Raw genomic sequence first — 24,174 nt, 5'->3', positions numbered from 1 at the left:
ATTTCAACCATATATAAGAAAATGCTTTTTCTACAATGTCGGATGTACTATAAAAAGCTGAATATAAACTTTACTAAAGTTGAATGTGTGTATATATAAAAATGTCTTTAAAAATAATTTTCCAGGACTCAGATACATTGTAAAAAGTGGAGTATAAACTTACAACATATGAAGGCAGGTGCAGTGGCTCATGCCTGTAATCCCAGCACTTTGGGAGGTTGAGGTGGGCAGATGACTTAAGGCCAGGAGTTCAAGACCTGCCTGGGCAACATGGTGAAACCCTGTCTCTACCAAAATTGGAAATAAATTAGCTGGGCATGGTGGTAGGTGCCTGTAGTCTCAGCTACTCGGGAGGCTGAGGCACAAGAATTGCTTGAACCTGGGAAGTGGAGGTTGCAGTGAGCTGAGATTGTGCCACTGCACTCCAGTCTGGGCAACAGGGCAAGACTCCATCTGAAAAAATAAATAAAATAAAATAAATAAATAAATAAATAAAAATAAACTTACAACAACTCATGCACCAAGTCCAGGGAAAGGGCAGTTCTTAATTCTTTCATCATATCAACAATGTTGGCTGGGAGTGGTGGCTCATGGCTGTAATCCCAGCACTTTGGGAGGCTGAGGCGGGAAGATCATGAGGTTAGAAGTTAGAGATCAGCCTGGCCAACATAGTGAAACCTCGTCTCTACTAAAAATATAAAAATTAGCCGGGCATGGTGGCGTGTGCCCGTAGTCCCAGTTACTCGGGAGGCTAAGGCAGGAGAATCGCTTGAACGCGGGAGGCAGAGGTTGCAGTGAGCCGAGATCACGTCACTGCAATACAGCCTGGGTGACAGAGTGAGACTCCGTCTAAAAAAGAAAAAAACAAAACAAAACAAAAAAACAATGTCAAGAACACACATTATTCCAACCTATTCCGTGCCAATCTCAGACTCTTGATTCTCTCTGCTTGCAAAATGCCCACAATTCCAGGTGTCACGGTGACATACAGACATGTATCTTGTATTTAAGCAGACCATTTTCTCCCATTTTGTTAGGAAACAAAATTTAACTGAAACCCATTTGCAGACTTTTGCACAGATCTTCTGTATCCAGGGCTATAATAGGTGTGACCAGATGCAAGGCAAGCTAGGAGATCAAATATCTGGCATTTACAGACTCAGGAGAGCAGCAGGCAATCCTGCCAAAAGGAGAATGGTTAACACCAATGAATATGCAACTAACTATGCTTGAGTTTCTTTTTTTTTTTTTTTTTTTGAGACGGAGTCTCGCTCTGTCGCCCAGGCTGGAGTGCAGTGGCGCGATCTTGGCTCACTGCAAGCTCCGCCCCCTGGGTTCACGCCATTCTCCTGGCTCAGCCTCCCGTGTAGCTGGGACTACAGGCTCCCGCCACCACGCCTGGCTAATTCTTTTTTTGTATTTTTAGTAGAGACGGGGTTTCACCGTGTTAGCCAGGATGGTCTCGATCTCCTGACCTCGTGATCCGCCTGTCTCGGCCTCCCAAAGTGCTGGGATTACACACGTGAGCCACTGTGCCCGACCTAGTTTCTTCTTTATAGGGTGCAATGCTTTTCATTTCAAAGTCTTGTGTTTTGTTTTTGCCTTCCATTAATTTTTCTAGAGCTTTTCTACATCCAAGGGTTGAATGTTTATTCATTCACTCTCATTCCTTGGATCATTCACACATTCCTATGATCAAATATTTACTGAGAACCTGCTAGGAACAGGGAGCACACAGGGTAAAGTCGGAATGAATCCTGGTCCTTAACTGGCCGTTTTCTATACATATTAATTTTCTTGAGAGTATAGCTTTGTTCACACCCTATACATTTCCATACGTATTCCCTTTGTCATTCATTCCTAATAAGGCCTGCCTTGACATCTTTTTTTTTTTTTTTTTTTTTTTTTGAGATAGTCTCGCTGTTGCCCAGGCTGGAGTGCAGTGGTGTGATCTCGGCTCACTGCAACCTCTGCCTCCCCTGTTCAGGTGATTATCCTGCCTCAGCCTCCGGAGTAGCTGGGATTACAGGGGCCTGCCACCACGCCTGGCTAATTTTTGTATTTCTAGTAGACACGAGGTTTCACCATGTTAGCCAGGATGGTCTCCATCTCCTGACCTCATGATCCGCCCGCCTCAGCCTCACAAAAGTGCTGGGATTACAGGCGTGAGCCACCTCGCCTGGCCAAGACGGAGTCTGGGCCAGGATGGAGTGCAGTGGTGCGATCTCGGCTCACTGCAACCTCCCGCTTCGGGTTCAAGCGATTCTCCTGCCTCAGCCTCCTGAGTAGCTGGGACTATAGCTGTGAACCACCACGCCCAGCTAATTTTTGTATTTTTAGTAAAGACGAGGTTTCACCATGTTGGCAAGGATGGTCTTATGTCCTGACCTCGTGATCCACCCTCCTTGGCCTCCCAAAGTGTTGGGATTACAGGTGTGAGCCACTCCACCAGGCTGACATCCTTTTTAATATAAAAATTATTTATACAGGTAGTTTTCAAATTTTCTAGTGGAGAAATGAATTTTGATTAAGGCTGTATTATTTTTTAATTCTGCAACCTCTGCCTCTCGGGTTCAAGCGATTCTCCTGCCTCAGCCTCCCAAGTAGCTGGGACAACTGGTGCACGCCACCATGCCCGGCTTAGTTTTTGTATTTTTAGTAGAGATTGGGTTTCACCACATTGGCCAGGCTGGTCTCGAACTCCTGACCTTAAGTGATCTGCCTCCCCTTGGCCTCCTAAAGTGCTGGAATTATAGGCGTGAGCCACCGCGCCCAGCCTTTTTAAAAGTTTTAATAAATCATCTAAATATTCCACCTGACTTCACAGCAACTCACTTTTATTCTACTGGGTTTCTTTACATTACGAATCCCCTAGTAAGGCAAAAGGGTGAGCTATAAATAAAGGCTTCACAGTATTAAATTTTTCTCCAGAAGGAATTACCTAGCCTTCAATAAAGAAAAAGAGATGATGCAAGATGTTCCTATAGTCACTGCATATATAAGTCCTTCCTCTCACGTCTAATGCACGATTAAGAAAATAACAAAGAAAAACAATAAATGCCTTCATTTAGCACACTTTCAATACTAGACAGACACTGCTTTAAATAATATAAATGTATTTAACCGTCACAATGCAGCTAAGAAATATGGTGCTAACAGTACTAATTTATAAATGAGAATATGTAGATGCAGTTAATAAATTCACCCTAAAAGAAATGTTATAATGATGAGGGTGAGTAAAAAGTAAACATTGGTTAAATCCTTTCCCACATTGATTCAGCTCCAGTTAATTTTAGTGAATTAGCTTGCAAATATTTAACAAGATTTATGTGGGATGAAAGAATCTGCTGAATTTTAAATCCTACTATAGGCTTCCTCAAGTACTGTCAGATGAATACTTTGTTAGCTAAAGCAAATTGGTGTCCCATATATATGGCCTTTACATTTTGGGTTTTTTTTTTTGGCGCAATCTCAGCTCACTGCAACCTCTGCCTCCCGGGTTCAAGAGATTCTCATGTCTCAGCCCCCCAAGTAGCTGGGATTACAGGCATGTGCCCCCATGCCCAGCTAATTTTGTATTTTTAGTAGAGATGGGGTTTCACCATGTTGATCAAGCTGGTCTCGAACTCCTGGCCTCAAGTGATCAACCCACCTCAGCTTCCCAAAGTGCTGGGATTACAGGCATGAGCCACCATGCCCGGCCCCATCTTTTTTTTTTTTTTTTTTGAGACAAGAGTCTCGCTCTGTCATCCAGGCTGCTGTGCAATGGCATGATCTTGGCTCACTGCAACCTCTGTCTCCTGGGCTTAAGCAATCCTCCTGCCTCAGCCTCTTAAGTAGCTGGGATTACAGGCGTGCACCACCACGCCTGGCTAATTTATTTTATATTTTTTGTAGAGACGGTTTTTCACCATGTTGCCCGTGTTGGTCTCAAACTCCAGGACTCAAGCAATCCACTCACCTTGGCTTCCCAAAGTTCTGGGATTACAGGTGTGAGCCACTGTGCCCAGCCTGCATAAATATATATATATATATATATATACACACACACACACACACACACACACACACACGTATATATTTTTACTTATTTTTCGAGACGGAGTGTTGCTCTGTCACCAGGCTGGAATGCAGTGGCACGATCTCAGCTCACAGCAACCTCTGCCTCCCGGGTTCAAGTGATTCCCGCCTCAGCCTCCCGAGTAGCTGGGATTACAGGCACGCACCACCACGCCTGGCTAATTTTTTGCATTTTAGTAGAGACGGGGCTTCACCACGTTGGCCAGGATGGTCTCGATCTCCTGACCTTGTGATCCACCCACCTCAGCCTCCCAAAGTTCTGGGATTACAGGCGGGAGCCACCCGCGCACGGCCTGCATTTATATTTTGAATCATCTGATTTCCCCTAAGGGCTAATGACTGCTGCTGAGAAAGGTCTGAATGATTAACTTCTCTCAGCACATTCACTGCCCTCCTCTCCCCGTTATGAATTCCCTGAGGTTGACTTGGTTCTGAGCCACCAAAAAGGTCTCCCTACTTTTTTTTTTTTTTTTTGAGACGGAGTCTCGCTCTGTCCCCCAGGCTGGAGTGCAGTGGCCGGATCTCAGCTCACTGCAAGCTCCGCCTCCCGGTTTCACGCCACTCTCCTGCCTCAGCCTCCCGAGTAGCTGGGACTACAGGCGCCCGCCACCTCGCCCGGCTAGTTTTTTGTATTTTTTAGTAGAGACGGGGTTTCACCGTGTTACCCAGGATGGTCTGGATCTCCTGACCTCGTGATTCGCCCGTCTCGGCCTCCCAAAGTGCCTACTTTCTTTACATTCATGGAATTCTTCAATTTTTCACCAGTTGTATCATGATGTGTAACAAATTCTGAAACACAAATAAATCTCCGCTAATTCCTAACATTTATAAGGTGTCTCACACTTAGAATTATGGGTTTTTATTTTTCCAAATCAGTATGAATTTTCTCATGTTAATCAAATTCTGAGCCATCCCTCATTTCTTCATTCACTCCTGGTTCCTGAATGAATTCTTTGATGTTGACTAAGGTGTGAGGCCCGAATAAAGGCCTTTGCACACTGCTGACATTCATATAGTTTCTCACCAGTATGAATTTTCTGGTGTCGACTAAGTTCTGAACCACGACCAAAGGCCTTCCCACACTCCTTACACTCATAGGGTTTCTCACCAGTGTGACTTCTCTCATGATGAGTGAGTTCTGACCTTCGAATAAAAGCCTTCCCACATTCCTTACACTTATGGGGTCTCTCCCCAGTGTGAACTTTTTGATGTCGAACAAGTTCTGTGCTACAAGTAAAGGCCTTTCCACATTCCTTACACTCATAGGGTTTCTCATCAGTGTGAGCTCTCTGATGTCGGGTAAGTTCTGAGCCATGACGGAAGGACTTCCCACATTCCTTACACTTATAGGGTTTCTCCCCAGTATGGACACTCCGATGTCGAATAAGATGTGAATCAGAGATAAAGGCTTTCCTACATTCCTTACATTCATGGGGTTTCTCACCAGTATGAATTATTTGATGTAGACTCAGCTGTAAGGCACAACTGTACACCTTCCCACACTCCTTGCATTCATAGCGTCTTTCACCAGTATGGATTATCTGATGAAGGCTCAGTTGTGTGTCATAACGAAAAGCCTTCCCACATTCCTTACATTTATGGGGTTTCTCACCAGTATGGATTCTTCGATGTCGAAAAAGGTGTGAGGGACGGGTAAAGGCCTTCCCACACTCCTTACATTCATAGTATTTCTCATCAGTATGGATCCTCTGATGTAGATTAAGCTGTGCGGTGGATGGAAAGGCTTTCCCACACTCCCTACACTTATAGGGTTTCTCGCCAAGATGCATCCTCCGATGCTGACTAAGTTGTGAGCTGGAATGAAAGGCTTTCCCACATTCCTTACATTTATGAGGTTTCTCTCCAGTATTAACGCTCCGAGGTTGAGTAATTCCAGAATCACGATTAAAAGCACATTTGTTATTTTCACTATGGTTTTTGCTTTCATTAAGCCTCTGATGCTTAATCAAGTCTGATCCACCATTAAAGATTTTCCTATGTTCTCCACATTTAGGGTCTTTTTTCTTATTATGAATTATTTCATGTTGAATAGGACATGACTGGCACCTGAAAGCATTCTTACATTTCCTGTATTCATAGGATTTCTCTTCAGTATGAATCCATTGATGTTCTCTATGGGCTGAGCACTGCACGGAAGTAAATGGTATTACAGCTTGTCTGAAATGTCCCTCCTGGAGACCCTGTTGTTTCTCCACCTGGCATCTGATTTCTCTGATAGCTCTGACCCTCTCCTGTTGCAGTGATCTAATTTCATAAATGTTTTCCTTTGGAGAGAAATTCTTGGTTTCTCTTCCAAACTCCCAATCTGTAAAATAACAAGAAGAAAATGGGAGGTATTTTCACATTGCAGGACAAAGAAAAGCTCTGAAGTAGAAATGACAAACTAAAAATAGTTAATAATTCTTTACACGGCAATTTAAAAAAAAAAGGGAAGTGAAAAATGAGAAAATGAGGAGCTTTTGGGCTCAAGCAATCTGCCCACCTTAGCCTCCCAAAGTGTTGGGATTACAGGTGTGAGCCACTGCACCCAGCCACATCTCTGATACTTTTAAAGACCCTTGTGATTACACTGGGCCCACTTGGATAACCCAAGATCCTCTCCCTAACTGAAGTTGAGCAGATTTGCAACCTGAATTCCCCCTTACCATGTAAGAGTAACATGTTCACAAGTTTCAGAGATTCAGATATGGACATCTTTGAGGGGGTCATTATTCTGCCAATATTGGCTTATAATGTATAAATATGTAATTTGTATGACAATAATAGTACAAAGAAGGGAGGTGGGAACAGAAGTATTTTGGAGCAAAGTATTTATATAAGATTAAAGTTAAGTTAATATTAATCCAAACTAGATTGTTTTAAGTTGAAATGCTAATTGTAATCTTGAAGGCAACCACTAAGAAAATAATTTCAAAGACTATTGTATAAGAAACAGTATAGGAACAAAAATGGTACTCTAGAAAATATTTAGGTAATATAACAGAAGGTAGTAATGGAAGAATAGAGGAATAAAACAATAACAACACAAATAGAAAGCAAATACCACAATACCAATTGTAAATCCCACCCTATCAGTGTATTAAATGTAAACATATTAAACACTACAGACTTTGTTAAACACTACAAGAAGAGGTTGGCAGGATGGATTAAAAAAAAATGTGATCCAAGTATATGCAATCTACCAGAGACACACTGTTTTTGTTTTTGTTTTTTGAGACACAGTCTCACTCTGTCACCCAGGCTGGAGTGCAATGACATGATCTCAGCTCATTGCAACCTCCACTCCCTGGGTTCAAGTGATTCTCATGCCTCAGCCTCCTGAGTAGCTGGGACTATAGGCATGGGCCACCATGCCTGGCTAATTTTTTGTATTTTTAGTAGATACAGGGTTTCACCATGTTGGCCAGACTGGTCTCAAACACCTGACCTCAACTGATCTGCCCACCTCTGCCTCCCAAAGTGCTGGGATTACAGGTATGAGTCACCATGCCCAGCCCCCAAGACAAACTTTAGATTCAAGGACACAAATAGTTGAAATGAAAGAATGGAAAACGATATACCATGCAAAGAGTAACCACAAATGAGCTAAAATAGCATTACTAATACCAGACAAAATAAACTTTAAGACAAAAATTGTAACCAGTGAGAAAAAAGGATATTTTGGCCGGGCACGGTGGGTCATGCTTGTAATCCCAGCACTTTGGGAGGCCGAGGCAGGCAGATCACAAGGTCAGGAGTTCAAGACCAGACTGGCCAACACAGTGAAACCCTGTCTCTACTGAAAATATAAAAATTAGCTGTGTATGTTGGCAGGCACCTGTAATCCCAGCTACTCGGGAGGCTGAGGCAGGATAATCACTTCAACCCGGGAGGTGGAAGTTGCAGTGGGCAGGGATTGTGCCACTGCACTCCAGCCTGGGCGACAATGCTAGACTCCATCTCAAACAACAACAACAACAAAAACAAATCAGAAAAAAGGGTATGTTATAATGATAAGAGGATATAATGATAGTCAGAAAACTGTAACAGTTGTAAGTATATATACACCTAATAACACAGGCCCAAAATACGTAAAGCAAGAATTAAAGACAGCAATAGACAATTGAACAAATTGAAGACTTCAATACTTTACTTTCAATAATGAATAGAATAGCTAGGCAGAAGATCAACAAGGAAACAGAAGGCTTGAAAAACACTATAAACCAATTAAACTTAAGAAGACATTTGTAGAATACTCCACTCAACAACAGGAGAATACACATTTTTCTCAAGCACGTATGGAACATTTTTCAGGTTAGACCATATATTAAGCCATAAAACAGCCCTCAATAAATGTAAGAGGACTGAAATCACACAAAATATGTTTTGCAACTACAATGGAATGAACTTAGATATCAACAGCAGAAGGAAATTTGGGAAATTCACAAACGTGAAAATTAAATAACATACTCCTAAATAACCAATGTGTTAAAGAAGAAATCACAAGAAAAATTAAAAAATATTTTGAGATAAATGAAAAGTCAATATACCAAAACTTATGAAATGCAGTAAAAGCAGGGCTTAAAGGGAAATTTACAGCTAAAAACACCTATATTAAAAACAAGAAGAAAAAAAAAAACAGAGATATCTCAAATCAACAATCTAACTGTGTATCTTAAGGAACCAGATAATAAAGAATAAACAAAAACATAAAGCTTCCAGAAGGAGGGAAATAATAAAAGATAATAGCAGCCATAAACAAAATAGAGAATAGAAAAACAACAGAGAAAATCAATGAGACCAAAAGCTGGTCCTTGGAAAAGATCAACAGAATTGGCAAATCTTTGGCTAGATTGACCAACAAAAAAAGAGAGAAGTCTCAAAATACTAACATCAGGAATGAAATAGGAGATATCACTACTGACCTTATAGAAATAAAAAGGGTTATAGGGAACTCCTACGAATAACTATATGCCAATAAATTAAACAACTTAGACAAAATGGACAAATTCCTAAAAAGACCCGAAACTACCAAAATTGACTCAAGAGGAAACAGAACACCTGAATAGACCTATACCAAATTAAGAGACTGAATTAGAGTAAAAAAATCTTCCCACAAAGAAAAGCCCAGGAGCAAATGGCCTCACCCAACATTAAAGAAAACTTAATATAAATCCTTCATGAACACTTCAAAAAGACAGAAGACAAAGAAACATTTCCTAATTCTGAGGCCAGTATTACCCTGGTATCAATCAGACAAAGCAAAGATATCACAAGAAAACTACAGACCAGTATCTTCAACAAAAAAGACCAAACCAGATCCAACAGCTTAGAGAAAGGATTATATACTACATCTAGGTAAAATTTATCCTACAAATGCAAGGTTGGTTCAACATCCAAAAGTTTATCAATGTAATCAAACATATTAATACAACAAAGGACATCAACTACAGATGTCTTAATAGATGCAGAAAAGGTAACGGAAAAAAGTATTATAAAATCCTTTCATGACAAAAATACTCAACAAACTAAGAGAAGAAGGGAACCTATATACAAATGTTCATAGCAGCTTTAGTCATACATAGTAGCCTAAAAGTAGAAACAACCCAAATGTCTACCAACTGATGAATGAACAAAATGGTAATATCTATACCATGGAATACAATTTGGCAATATAAAAGAATGAGACACTGGTATATGTTACACTATGGATGAACTTTGAAAATATTCTGGTAAGTGAAAAAAGCCAGTCATAAATTATATGTTGTGTGATATCATTAATATAAAATGTCCAGAACAGGCACATCTATAAAGACAGAAAGTGATCAGTAGTTGCTTGGGGTTGGGTTTGGGCAGTGACTGCTAACGGGTATGGCGTTTCATTCTGAGTGATGAAAATGTTCTACAATTAGACTGTTGTGATGGTTGCAAACTGACTAAAAATTACTGAACTTTAAATGGATGAATATTATGATATATGAATTTTATCTCAATAAAACTGTTTTTAAAAGTCAGGACAAAACTGGACCCAAAATGCAAGTAAAATGGTTGTCACAGGGGAAGAAAGAGGGCACTTCCTCTCTGAAATGAGGGGGAAGTATTATAGGAGGTGAGCAAGAAAGCCTGGTAAATGGAGCTGAAACATCCTTACTTTCTTTTTTTTTGAGATGGAGTCTCGCTTTGTCACCCAGGCTGGAGAGCAGTAGCGTGATCTCGGCTCACTGCAACCTCTGCCTCCTGGGTTCAAGCAATTCTCCTGCTTCAGCCTCCCAAATAGCTGGGACTACAGGCACCTGCCACCATGCCCAGTTAATTTTTGTATTTTTAGTAGAGACAGGGTTTCACCATATTGGCCAGGTTGGTCTTGAACTCCTGACTTCGTAATCTGCCCGCCTTGGCCTTTTTTTTTTTTTTTTTTTTTTTGAGATGGAGTCTTGCTGTGTTGCCCAGGCTGGAGTGCAGGGGTGCAATCTCGGCTCACTGCAACCTCTGCCTCCCAGGTTCAAGCAATTCTACTGCCTCAGCCTCCTGAGTAGCTGGGATTACAGGCATGCACCACCAGGCCCGGGTAATTTTTTTGTATTTTTAGTAGAGACAGGGTTTCACCATGTTGGTCAGGCTGGTCTCGAACTCCTGATCTCAAAAAAAAGCCTTCCAAAGTGCTGTGATTACAACATCCTTACTTTCTCCTCCCGATCTCAAGCATTTTTAAGCAGCTTTCCCACCAAAATCTCCAAAGTGCTGCCTTCTCACAGATGAGCTAAGTGACCAACTGCTATGGCCTCCCCATTCCGGTTCATCATCACTCACCTGGACACCATTCTTTTGTCTCATTCCTCTTAACCAACCAGGGCTCTTTCTTCTGCTCCAATAAGGAGATCACATTTGGCTTAGTATCAGAAAGCCCTGCTCAAACACAAAGGGAACAAGGTTTTGTTGTGGGTGTCAGAATTAAAAATCAGTCCCTAATTATCAAGAAAGAGGAGCAGGTAGATTAAGGGTCAGAAGAAAGAGTAAGGGTCAGAGCACCAGGGAAGATAAAGGTGCCTACTGGAACAGCCTATTTCCAGCTTCACAAGAGACAAACCATTCTTTTGGTGAGCAAGAAACATTAACTCATCCAGGTACTTGAAAAGCACTTGTGACAAACTCAGAAAAAAGAACGTAAGAATTCCAGAAGGCCAATTCTGTGTTTGGCGGGGCGGGGAGTGTGCAGAGGGGCAGATAAAGTTACCTAGTAAGACCAGGTTGCCGTAATTTTCCAACATTACATCTCGGTACAAATCCTTCTGAGCAGAGTGCAAGCATTCCCACTCCTTTTGAGAGAAGTAAATGACCACATCTTTGAACTTCAAGTCCTGAAATCACAAATAAATATAGCATTTGTGAAATTCATGGACAAAATCTTTAAGACAATATAAAAGAAAATGGAGAAAGCAATTCAGTAGGGAAGTTCCATTAGGAAAACAGGCCATACTGGCCCCATTCAACATGGATGGGTCAGTGTGGAAACAGGGGTGATCAGAGTCAAGTGCCCACATGGTTCTTGGGCATGCCTACTCCTGCAGAGGTAGCCTCTAGGCACTTCCATTATCCACCCACGTCGGAGAATAAACTAAGTCCATGTAAGTGGTTTTTCCCAATTAAATGAAACTGTGCTTGCAAATACACAGCACACCCTATGTTAAGCACGCAAGCTTCTCATTCCCTCTTCCTCTTTCCCATTCAATAAATTAAACCCTAAATCAGTTTTCTACATCACCATTCTTAAATAGACAGCAATTTTACTGGCTGCATGATTCCTCATATAATGTTCTTATTTTGAGGAAGTCGGTTGGAGAAGTTCCCTAAAGGTTATTTTGCAGTTATGATAGTCATTATTTTTCAACAATTTATTTTATTTATTTTATTTTATTTTATTTTATTTTATTTTGAGACAGTCTCACTCTGTCGCCCAGGCTGCAGTACAGTGGAGCAATCTCAGCTCACTGCTACCTCTGTCTCCCAGGTTCAAGTGATTCTCCTGCCTCAGCCTCCTGAGTAGCTGGGACCACAGGCATGGGCCACCACACCTGGCTAATTTTTGTATTTTTAGTAGAGACAGAGTTTCACCATGATGGCCGGGCTGGTCTTGAACTCCTGGCCTCAAGTGATCCGTTCGCCTCGGACTCCCAAAGTGCTGGGATTATAGGCATGAGCCACCGTGCCTGGTCATTTCTCAACAATTTGCACATCTGGCTAAATTGTTCCTGTTACCACAAATGTCCCCAACCATACTCTCCTTGTTCCTTAGCTACCAGAACTGATGGAGAAAGATCCAGACTCACAACGATGTCACACGAGGTGCGCACATACTACACAAGTTCAAAATGGACACACTTTATCCATCTGGCACAGACTCCTTGGGAATATCCTGTAACTCCATACAATCTACATATCTCAGGATATCCCCAGTCCTAAAATCCTCAGACAGCTAGAGATACTGGCTGATACTGAGACTGCAACACAATAAATCAACATCAATTCCTTTCTTGTCTAATGAGAAAACTCAAGTTTGCAATATGTGATTCCACTTAACCATTCATTTCCACTTCATCAAATCACAGCTCCAAGAAGGGAGGTATGAAAATTTCCATCAGGGATTGGTTTTCCTACTCCATCAGTACTCTCAGTGAAAGAATATGAATCTAAAAAATGCTAATCCTAGTATAGTGGCTCACTCTTGTAATCCCAACACTTTGGGAGGCCAAGGTGGGAGGATTGCTTGAGCCCAGGAGTTCAAAACCAACACAGTGAGATCCTGTTTCTATAGAAAAATCCAAAAATTAGCCGAGCAAGGTGGCACGTACCTGCAGTCCCAGCCACTTGGGAGGCTGAGGCAGGAGGAGCTCTTTGAGCCTTGGAGGTTGAGGCAGCAGACCCATGATTGTGCCGCTGCACTCCATCCCGGGTGACCGAGCAAGACATTGTCTCAAAAAACCAGAAATGCTAAGAGGTTTGCTGATAAATACCTAAACAGTTCTTGGAGAACAGAGGGGCCCTTAAGAGACAGCAGCCTTGGCCAGGCATGGTGGCTCATACCTGTAATCTCAGCACTTTGGGAGGCCGAGGTGGGTGGATCACTTGAGGTCAGGAGTTTGAGATCAGCCTGGTCAACATGGTGAAACCCCGTCTCTACTAAAAATACAAAAATTAACCAGGCATGGTAGCGTGTGCCTGTAATCCCAGCTACTGGGGGGGCTGAGGCAGGAGGATCGCTTGAACCTGGGAGGCGGAGGTTGCAGTGAGCCAAGATCGTGCCACTGCACTCTAGCCTGGGCAACAGAGCAAGACTCCGTCTCAATCAATCAATCAATAAAAGAGATAGCACCCTTTGGTAGCATTACTGACTATAATGGGAAGAACTGGAGAACAAGTCCCTGGGGAAGGGAAGAAGTTTTAGGAAAAAGAAATCTGCTCAATCTGTTCAAATTTTCTAAAGCAAAAAGAAGGCATTCAGAAGCAGAGAGCAGAACAGTTGTTACCAGAGACGGGGTGGGGGTACAAATGCGGAGATGTCAGTCAGTGGGTACAAAGTTACAATCAGGAGAAATGAATTCTGGTGTTCTATTGCACAGTAGGGTGACTATGGTTAATGATAAAATATTGTATATTACAAAATAACTAGAAGAGGCTTTTGAATATTCTTACCACAAAGAAATGACAAATGCATGAGGTGATGGATACACTAACCACCCTGACTGGCTCTTTATACAACATAGATACGTACTGAAACATCAAATTGTACCCCATAAATATGATCAGGAAGTGCTAGGATTACAATGTGTCTGATACGGTTTGGATCTGTGTCCCCACTCAAATCTCATGGGGATTTCTAATCCCTAATGTTGGACGTAGGGCCTGGTGGGAGGTAATTGGAACATGGTGGTGAATACTTGATGAATGGCTTAGCACTGTCCCTTTGTTGCTGTTCTCGTGATAGTAAGTTCTTACGAGATCTGGCTGTTTAAAAGTGTCTAGCGCCTTCCCTGCTTCCTTCTGCTCTGCCCAGGTGAAGTGCTGGCCTCTCCTTTGCCTTCCACCATGATGGTAAGTTTCCTGAGCGCTCCCAGAAGCTGAGCAGATGCCAGCATCATGCTTCCTGAACAGCCTGCGGAGCTGGAGCTGTAAGCCAATTAAACCTCTTTTCTTTATAAAATCCCCAGTCTCAGGTATTTCTTTATAGCAATTCGAGAAGGGACTAATACAGTGTTAATTAAAATAAAAAATAGAAAAGAATGCATTCAGGCCAAGTGTGATGGCTCACGCCTGTGATCCTAGCACTTTGGGAGGTGGAGGTGGGAGAATTGCTTGAGTCCAGGAGTTTAAGACCAGCCTGGGCAACATACCAGGACCCCGTCTCTACAAAAAATAAAAAAATTAAAAAATTGAAGACTGCAGTGAAGGAGAGGAGACATACTAACACATTGATAATAGCTTTTACAACTACAAAATTTATACCCTAGGTTTTTACTAGAGAAAGCCTGGGAAAGCAAAACTGGAAGAAAAAGCAAGTAATGGGGATTTCATTGATCTTTTTGGATAAGAGAATTTTGATGACAAAATTCACCAGACTGACCTTAAGGTCCCCAAAGGCCTGAGAATGAATCCCTTCACCCCATCCCTGCTTTTGGTACTCCAACACACACACACACACACACACACATACACACACACACACACACACACACACAGAGTCTGCTTTTTTTTTCTCTCTGAGATTTGAGAAAGAATGAACAAGCCTTTGTCTTTCTTGAATCCCAGGGAATCCAACTATAGAAAAACAGATTCAGAAGAAACAGCTTTCCCACTGTCAGGAGCTGATCAGAGCCCAGGGCCTGGGCTCCCTTTCGTACAACCTGGATGTCTCTGAGACCCTCAGCCATGGAAGGCACCCCAAAGACTTGAGGGAGCCCTCAAGGCCCAGGAGCACAGGACACCTAGGCAGGCCCAGCTCTGGACAAAGATTTCTACAACAGAGGGTTCCAGCCTCCCCCAAGCCTAATAGAGATAGGAGGAATAAATTCTAGTGTGCTACGCACCAGCCACTTCCTGGGCTTTGCTCCTATATCCCAGAACTGAGGCCTTTGGAACTAAAACTAAAACCTCTTTGGAACTAAAACTAAAGTCTTCTGCAAAGACTCTCCAGAATCAGCAGCACTGAGCCAGACAACCCACAGGATCAGGAGGCCCTTAGCAGCCTCAGCAGAGCTCAATTACCCAGATACACAATGCAATGGCTTCCCATGAGACCATAGTTCCAGGAATCCTCATCGTCAGTACATCCCGCTTCCAACCTGAGATTACCCATGGCTTTCCTGCCTGACATTCTCTCTTGCTACTACCCCTAACCTTACTGCTGATAGTGTAGTGCACACTGCATCTCAAGGACAATCAATGTACTTTAAGCACTTTAAGTTCCTGGTGCCTACATATATTAATCCTCATGATAAGGTCATGAATCCTAACTGAAAGGAAACTTTAGCTTGGAGAAGTGAAGTCATTTACTCAAATCTGCAGCTACAGTGGCATTGCTGGGTTTTGAATCTACTGAGAAATAGCCAAGTCTGCACCTGGCTGCCTTCTAACTTCTGGCTCTTGTAGATGCAACCTGAGAATTTCCTGATCCTTTGAAGGAACCCTCAGCTGGCCCCTGCACTTAGGGGAGCAGAAAATGCTAGGTCTGCTGTGTTTGTCACTGCAGATCACAGCAGTCTATGAAGGGAGATCAAAGGGGTAGAAGGGAATGGGAAGAGAGGAGCAGCTGTGTCAACAAAAATCCTCTTATCCAAAAATACCAATCAAATCCCCATGACTCTGGCTCTATGTGGGCACTGGGGTCGCAGATAACTCGTACTTAGCATACATTTGCCCTTAAAAAGCTCAGTCACGGAGGGGGAAAAAAAAGAAGAGAAAATCAATCATAGGACACCAGGCTCTGTGGGGGACTAGTTACTACGTCCAAATCACCAGCTGAAAAATAAGAGATTGAATATCAAAAATACTTTAGAATGCAAGGATGAGTTGACAGAGAAGTAATCTTCAGCAGATAAAACTATGTCAAAATGCGAACAGAGAGGCATATGCTGAGCCACGGAGGCTTATTTTCCCCAGGGAATGTCTATAGAGCCCAGATGACCATAAGCTTTGACATTTGTGATCTTAAGGAGCAAGGGGAGAGAAGATCAAGCCTACACTGGCCAAGTGGGGGGTCTAATTAATTCCACACTATAAAGACCTGGGACCTCTAGAACCGTGCCCTTAGAGTAAGGGAAAACTAGATGTAGCATTCCCATTCTTAGAGTCTGCTAGGAAAACTGCCTGACTTGAACCTTGGCAGACAGTGAAGGGAAACATTTTCCCCTGAGGAACTGTAACTACAAGCCAGCCCTCACACAGGCCTGCAGTTCACATAACGATACTAAGGTGGATCTACAACACTTGCCATCTGTGTTTACTTTATGGTGGTCCTGGTTTGGCAGGGCTCCTAGTAGAAGCAAACACAGACCTGCCCTAGAGGAACAACCTTTAATCAGGCCTCAAGAATCTATGGGTAGAATTCCAAGGAAAATAACCTATTAGTCAAAAATAAAAGCAACACAACATTGTGAATGCACTAAATGTCACTGAACTATGCACTTAAAAATGGTTAACTATATATTATGTGAATTTTGCCTAAACAAAAAATCAATTAAAAAAAAAATGGCCAGGTGTGGTGGCTCATGCCTGCAATTGCAGCACTTTGGGAGGCCAAACTGGGCAGATCACTTGAGATCAGGGGTTCAAGACCAGCCTAGCCCATCTGGTGAAACCCCATCTCTACTTAAAATACAAATTAGCCGGGCATGGTGGCGCATGCATGTTGTCCCAGCTACTCGGGAGGCTGAGAAACAAGAATCGCTTGAACCTGGGAGGTGGAGGCTGTAGTGAGCCAAGATTGCATCAGTTATCCAGCCTGGGTAACACAGTGAGACTGTGTCTTAAAAAAAAAAAAAAAAAAAGGAAAGAAACATACAAAGAGGCATAATTCCATGAACAAAAAGGAAAATCACTCATGCAATTGTTTTAACTTTTCATTATGTTTGAAAATTTCCCTAATAAAATGCTGAGAGGGAAGAGGAATTACCTCCGTAAAAGATTCATATATTATATAGATAATGCCAAAAATTATAAAACAAGCATATTACATGTTTTTAAAATGGAGGAAATGTAATAAGAAAACTTCATAAAGATGACAGAGGATTTCAAAAAAGGAAAAGAAATAAAAACATAAAACAAAAAACATACTTAAATCATACAATGGCTAGAATAAATCTCTCTGAAGAGAAAAATTACTGTACTGAAAGGTATAAAAAGAGATTATGCAGAATGCAATTACAAAAGACAAATGAGGCCAGGCACGGTGGCTCACGCCTCTAATCCCAGCACTTTGGAAGGCCAAGGCGGGTGGATCACGAGGTCAGGAGATCGAGACCATCCTGGTCAACACGGTGAAACCCTGTCTCTACTAAAAATACAAAAAATTAGCTGGGCATGGTGGCGGGTGTCTGTAGTCCCAGCTACTTGGGAGGCTGAGGCAGGAGAATGGCATGGACCCGGGAGGCGGAGCTTGCAATGAGCCGAGATCCGGCCACTGCACTCCAGCCTGGGCAACAGAGCCAGACTCCGTCTCAAAAAAAAAAAAAAGACAAATGAGCAGATGTACAGAAGAGAGATTAAGAAGATAATGTGAGATAGCTTAATAGATATTTAACTGAAGTTCTAGAAGGAGAAAGGAGAATTAAGAAAATGGCAGTATTGGAAGACAGGACAGCTAAGAAATTTTCAGAATTGACAAAAGCAGATTCAGGAAGCCCAGTAAGTCTTAAACAGAATAAATAAAAATAAACTCATGCCTAGACAATCAGACCAAAACTGCAGAGCACTAAATACAAAGAGAATACGTGAAAAGCAATTTGGGAACAAAGGTAGATCATCTACATAAAAAAAAAGGCTGATTGACAGACAACTATTTAATCAACTATTTAATAACAAAAATGTAAACCGGAAGACAGCGAATGTCCCAGTGTGAGGGTAGAATACCTTTCACAAATGAGGGCAAATAAAGACATTTAAAAAAAAAAAAAAACCAAAATCAGAGAGAAATTTACTGTTTATTCCATCTAAAGGAAAGTGATCCCAGATGGAGAGCCTGAGATGTAAGAAAGAATGGTGAACCAAGAAAGTGGTAAATACATGGATAATCTAAGCTAACACTCAATACATAAAATTTTCTTATGGGTTAAAAAAAGATAGAAGGAAAATACCTGATAATAATGTAAGTTGTTTGATTAGTTAGAATATATCCTACTTCCTTATTTACCAAGAATATAAGAATATTTTTTAGTTTTAGACACTAGTAAGTTAAGAAAGTGTATTAAAATTTCTAAGGTAACTACTAAATAAACACAAATAGCTTACAACTTTCAAACTCACAGAAGGGAAAATAAAATGAAGATAAGAAATACAGAAAAGGGAGAATAAAAAGCACAAAAATGATACCTTCAATTATATCAGTAATTACAAGTACTGTAAATATACTAAATACTCTTGTTAAAGAACAAAGTTGGTCAAAGTTGTCAAAAACCAAAGCCCAGCTCTCTGCTGGTTATTAGAGACACATCCAAAACATAAATATTCAGAGAGATGAAAGTTAGAAAAGGATAACTTTATGCTTAAATAATAAATAATATACACATATTATATATACATATACATATGCATAAATGAAATAGAAACTAAGAGACAAACCCTAATCATAATGGCAGATTTTAACAAAACACTAGAAATAACTGATAGATACAACAGACAAAAAGTCAATAAAAACAGAATATTTAGATACCAAAATTATTAACCTTGATCTAAAGGCTGCATATAGAACAATGCACTCAATTCAAATAACATTCTTCTCAATCATATGTGGAAGATTTTGAAAAACTGACCACACTGGACCTTAACGCAAGAGAAAAACGTTTTGCATGAATGAATACATACTAAGAAAACGATGCAATACTAAGACACGACTGCCTCATGGGCAGGGGGAGGATGGGGGTAGTAAATGGCATAGAAGAAAGGGAATAAACAAATAATCTGAAAAGAGTGGCCTTGCTCACACCATTGATAATATGAGTACTCCAAGATCCTACCATAGGAAAAAGAAAAGGAAAACTGATATATTTTATGAAGCTAGACCAGAGGTCAGCAAACTTTTTTTGTAAAGGGCCAAATAGTAAGTATCTTAGGCTCTGTGGGACATACCATCTCTGCTGCAACTCCTCAACTCTGCCATGCAGCACAGAAGCAGCCATAGATGTTATATAAACGGATTAATGTGAGCCGGGCGCGGTGGCTCAAGCCTGTAATCCCAGCACTTTGGGAGGCCGAGTCGGGCGGATAACGAGGTCAGGAGATCGAGACCATCCTGGCAAACACGGTGAAACCCCATCTCTACTAAAAATACAAAAAAACTAGCCAGGCGTGGTGGCAGGCGCCTGTAGTCCCAGCTGCTCGGGAGGCTGAGCCAGGAGAATGGCGTGAGTCCGGGAGGTGGAGGTTGCAGTGAGCCGAGATCGCGCCACTGCACTCCAGCCTGGGCGATAGAGCCAGACTCCGTCTCAAAAATAAATAAATAAATAAATGGATGAATGTGGTTATGTTCCAGTAAAGCTTTATTTATGAACACTAAAATTTGAATTTCATACAATTTCCATGTGTCATAAAATATAATTCTCTTGATCATTTCCCCCAACCACTTAAAAATGTAGAAAACAATCTTGGTTCACAGGCCAAGGCCACAGTTCTCCTGGGATAGAGTAACTTATTAAAGACATTATGAAGAACTGAAATTACTGGCCAGTCTTACACATGCCACAGATTTAAAATTCTAAGCAAGTTATTAGCAAACTGAATCCAGTAATATGTAAAAATTTATCACACATCATGGCTAAGTTAGGTTCTTCCCAATAAAAGGTGCATACGATACTGGAAATAAATTAAAATTATTAGGCACATTAACAGATTAAAGAGAAAACACTTAGGATCATTTCTTTTTACTTTCTTTTTTTTTTTTGAGATGGAGGTTTGCTCTTGTTGCCCAGGCTGGAGTACAATGGTGCCATCTTGACTCACTGCAACCTCTGCCTCCAAGGTTCAAGCGATTCTCCTGCCTCAGCCTCCCAAATAGCTGAGATTACAGGTGCCCACCACCTCGCCTGGCTAATTTTTGTTGTTGTTGTATTTTTAGTAGAGACAGGGTTTTGCCATGTTGGCCAGGCTGGCCTCGAACTCCTGACCTCAGGTGATCCACCCAACTCAGCCTCCCAAAGTGCTGGAATTACAGGCATGTGCCCGACCAATCATTTCAATGGAGGCAGAAAAGGCATTTTAAAAATGCAATATTCCTTCATGATAAAAACTTAAGAGCAAATTAGCGATAAAAAAGCAATGTCCCTAACCTGATAAAGTACCTCTACAAAAAAAAAAGCCAAGTGCAAACATAAGTAAAAGTGAAGTATCTAAAACTGTGAATAAGACAGGGTTCCCATATTCACCATTCAAAACTGTTCTGGGAGGTGGAGCCAGTGCAGCAAAGTAAGAATTAAAATAAGGTTAAAAAAGAAAGAAAGAAATCAATACTAATAGACGAAGACAATTATTTACAACTAAAACGTGTCTTTATTCATCAATGATATGATCAAGTTGCATGACCCCACATCCAAAAGAATCTACAAGATGTGAGAATAAATAAGAGTTAAACAAGGTGGAGGGATATAAAATTAACATCTCAAAATCAACTTCAATAATCTGTCATGGGAGTTTTAAGAAAAAAAAAATCAATGGCAAGTCTATATACCAGAAACAATGAGAAAATTATATTATATTTTATTTTATTTACTTTTTTTTTTTGAGACTGGGTCTCACTCTGTCACCCAGGCTGGAGTGTAGTGGCATAATCATAGCACACCGCAGCCTCATCCTCCTGGGCTCGAGTGATTCTCCTACCTCAGCCTACCAAGTAGCTGGGACTACAGGCATGTACCATCATGCCTGGCTAATTTTTTATTTATAGTAGAGATGGGGTCTCGCTATGTTGCCCAGGCTGGTCTCAAACTGCTGGGCTTAAGTGAGTCGCCTGCCTCGGTCTCCTTAAGTGTTGGGGTTACAGGTGTGAGCCACAGCACCCGGCCTATATTCTAAAATTAATGTCATCTAAGAAAACCACAAAACATAAAAGTACCTAGAAATAAAATTAACAAAAGATATGTAAGACTCTAATTATAAAATATTATTAAAACCATTTCACAAGACTCAAATAAGCAGAGTTATTTAGAGGCAGAGGAAGACTCAATACTGTGAAAATGTCAACTTTCCCCAAATTGATCAAAGGTGTAGTGCATTACAAATCATTAGCCCGGCTGGATTTCTACAGAACTTGATCGGTCAATTCTAAAATGTATATGAAGCCAAAGCCTAGGAACAGCTAAGACCTTTCTAGAGAACAGGACCATGGTAGAGGAATGTGACTTACCAAGTATCAGACATAACTAGAATGCAGTCTTTAGGCGGTATGGTTTCAATAGACAAACAGACTGGCAGATTAGAAAGGAAAGCCCAGAATAGACCAACATATATATACGGAAACTTAATTTATGACAACTGTCACTGAAGTACAGAGAAAGGAGGACTGTGTAGTAAGGAAGTCTGGCCTTTGTCCTAGCTCTTGGGAAGTAACCTCTAAACACTTCGAATTTCCTGAGTGATAGGAATGTCTTTGTTATTTATGGTGGGCCCCTAAGACCATGTCTGTTAGTTTATGCTCATGAGATGACTAGGGCTTGGGGCTGGCCACACCTACCTCTACCATGTAATCGGTCTTGGGACTTTGAACCATGTGATATCAGCTTGACTTTCAGGCAAGGAGGGAGGACAGACGCTGGAAACTGAGTTCGTGCACATGGAAAATGATTCAATCAATGATGCTTATGTAATGAAGCTTCAGTAAAAACTGGGCACTGAAGCTTGAGTGAGCTTCTCTGGTTGACAATACTCTGGGTGTACTGCCAAACATCAATACTGGGAGGCTAATACAACCCAATGTATCCTTTCCCTGTTATAAACGTGACTGTGAATATAACAGCTTTCAGTGAGTTCTGTGAGTCTTTCTACTGCATGATTATACCTAAGGGTGGTGGTGGTGGAAACACCTGAATTTCTAGCTAGCTGGTCTGAAGTGAGAGTGGTCATGGGAACCCCTTAAGTTGTAGCTGGTGCCTGAGTGATGGCATCTTGTAGGGACTGTTCCCTCAGACCCTGCAGTTTGCCTAATCCTTTACAATAAATTGCCTTTTCAATAAATGATGTTTCAGATATTAGTTATCCAAATGGAAATACCATACCCTACAATTAATTCCAAGTGAACTGAAGACTTAAAAGGCAAAATAATATCATTTATAGAAAACAGGGAGAATATCTTTACTCTTAGGAGAGGAGAGATTTCATACACAAGATGTAAATAAATTAAAGAAAATAGCGTTAAATATGATGGCATTAAAATTGAGAATTTCTACCATCATTTAAAGGTTAAAGTAAGAAAGCATGCACAGCACATATAACTGACAAGGACAACAATCCACAATACTTAAGAAATGCACACAAAGCATTAAAAGGAACAAAAACTCTGGAAATATAAAAATCAATAGAAAAATCAGAAATGACATAAAATTGTACTTCAGAAAAGAGAAAACATGAACGCCAATAAGCATGAAAATGGTGGGGGGGGGGCTCAACCTCATTTAGTACCAAAATATGCAAATTTGAAATCAAAATAATATATATCAACTCATACCCAAGTGTGGAAAGATTTACAAGTTTAATAATACCAAGTGTTGGTAAGGACACGAAGTAAAAGGAATAGTAAATGAGTATAGTAAACACTTTAGAAAACAGATGGGCACCCAGCACTTTGGGAGGCCGAGGCGGGTGGATCACGAGGTCAGGAGATCGAGACTATCCTGGCTAACATGGTGAAACCCAGTCTCTACTAAAAATACAAAAAAAAAACTAGCCGGGCGTGGTGGTGGGCGCCTGTAGTCTCAGCTACTTGGGAGGCTGAGGCGGGAGAATGGCGTGAACCCGGGAGGCGGAGCTTGCAGTGAGCCGAGATCACACCACTGCACTCCAGCCTGGGAGACACAGCAAGACTCCGTCTCAAAAAAAAAAAAAAAAAAAAAAAAAAAAAAAAAAAAAAAAAAAAAAAAAAGAAAACAGATGGGCAATGTCTAGTAAGGCTGAAAATGCATATAACCTATGAGCTAGCAATTCCATTTCTAGTTACATATTTACAGAAATTCTTGCACAGAATACAATAAGAGGAGTTCAAGAATGTTCACAGGAGTAATGTACACAATATCAATGAAAAAATGTATTCATACAATGGATGGCTATACAGTAGGATAAGTTTGCAAGGTGAATGAATCTCTTGAACACTTGTTGGAAGACAAGTAACAGAGTTGCAGAAGAATCTAAACAGTATGATTTCTTGACATCAAATTAGAACAGGAAAATAAACACGTATGGTTAAGACTGTAAAGAAAAACAAGGAAATGCAAAACACAAAATTCAGAATAACAGATATCTCTGACAGCTAAAGAAGGGGATTTGGATTGGGATGATCAAAGCACACATGGGATTTCTAACATTAGCATTCTACCTCTTAACATGGGTGTTCAGTCCCCCTTAATATGTTAAACATGTTCTACTATTCAATATTTAATAAAAGCAGTTTTTTTTGTGTTTTTTTTTTTTTTGAGACGGAGTCTCGCTCTGTCACCCAGGCTGGAGTGCGGTGGCCGGATCTCTGCTCACTGCAAGCTCTGCCTCCCGGGTTTACGCCATTCTCCTGGCTCAGCCTCCCGAGTAGCTGGGACTACAGGTGCCCGCCACCTCGCCCGGCTAGTTTTTTGTACTTTTTAGTAGAGACGGGGTTTCACCGTGTTAGCCAGGATGGTCTCGATCTCC

At 41.2% G+C, this 24,174-nt stretch overlaps 1 protein-coding gene across 6 annotated transcripts in view; it reads right to left on the bottom strand.

The window, feature by feature from the left end:
- Nucleotides 1-1,233: 1,233 nt before the first annotated feature.
- Nucleotides 1,234-24,174, bottom strand: part of LOC105495445 (zinc finger protein 568-like) — a 70,646-nt gene continuing 47,705 nt past the window's right edge. For 5 of the 6 annotated variants that reach the window (XM_071086487.1, XM_071086489.1, XM_071086488.1 and 2 more), the window contains 3 exons: nucleotides 11,315-11,438; nucleotides 10,891-10,986; nucleotides 1,234-6,406 (listed from right to left, as the gene is read on the bottom strand). In XM_071086487.1, the coding sequence (XP_070942588.1) occupies nucleotides 5,004-6,406; nucleotides 10,891-10,986; nucleotides 11,315-11,438 (1,623 nt within the window). In that variant the 3' untranslated portion in view covers nucleotides 1,234-5,003. Of the gene's footprint in view, nucleotides 6,407-10,890; nucleotides 10,987-11,314; nucleotides 11,439-13,161; nucleotides 16,660-24,174 lie in introns of those variants that run through there. The other variant, XM_071086491.1, reaches the window with a different exon arrangement.

Source organism: Macaca nemestrina, chromosome 20, assembly GCF_043159975.1.
Source record: "Macaca nemestrina isolate mMacNem1 chromosome 20, mMacNem.hap1, whole genome shotgun sequence".
In the NCBI taxonomy this organism is placed as follows: Eukaryota; Metazoa; Chordata; class Mammalia; order Primates; family Cercopithecidae; genus Macaca; species Macaca nemestrina.
This window is presented reverse-complemented; position numbering and strand designations above follow the sequence as displayed.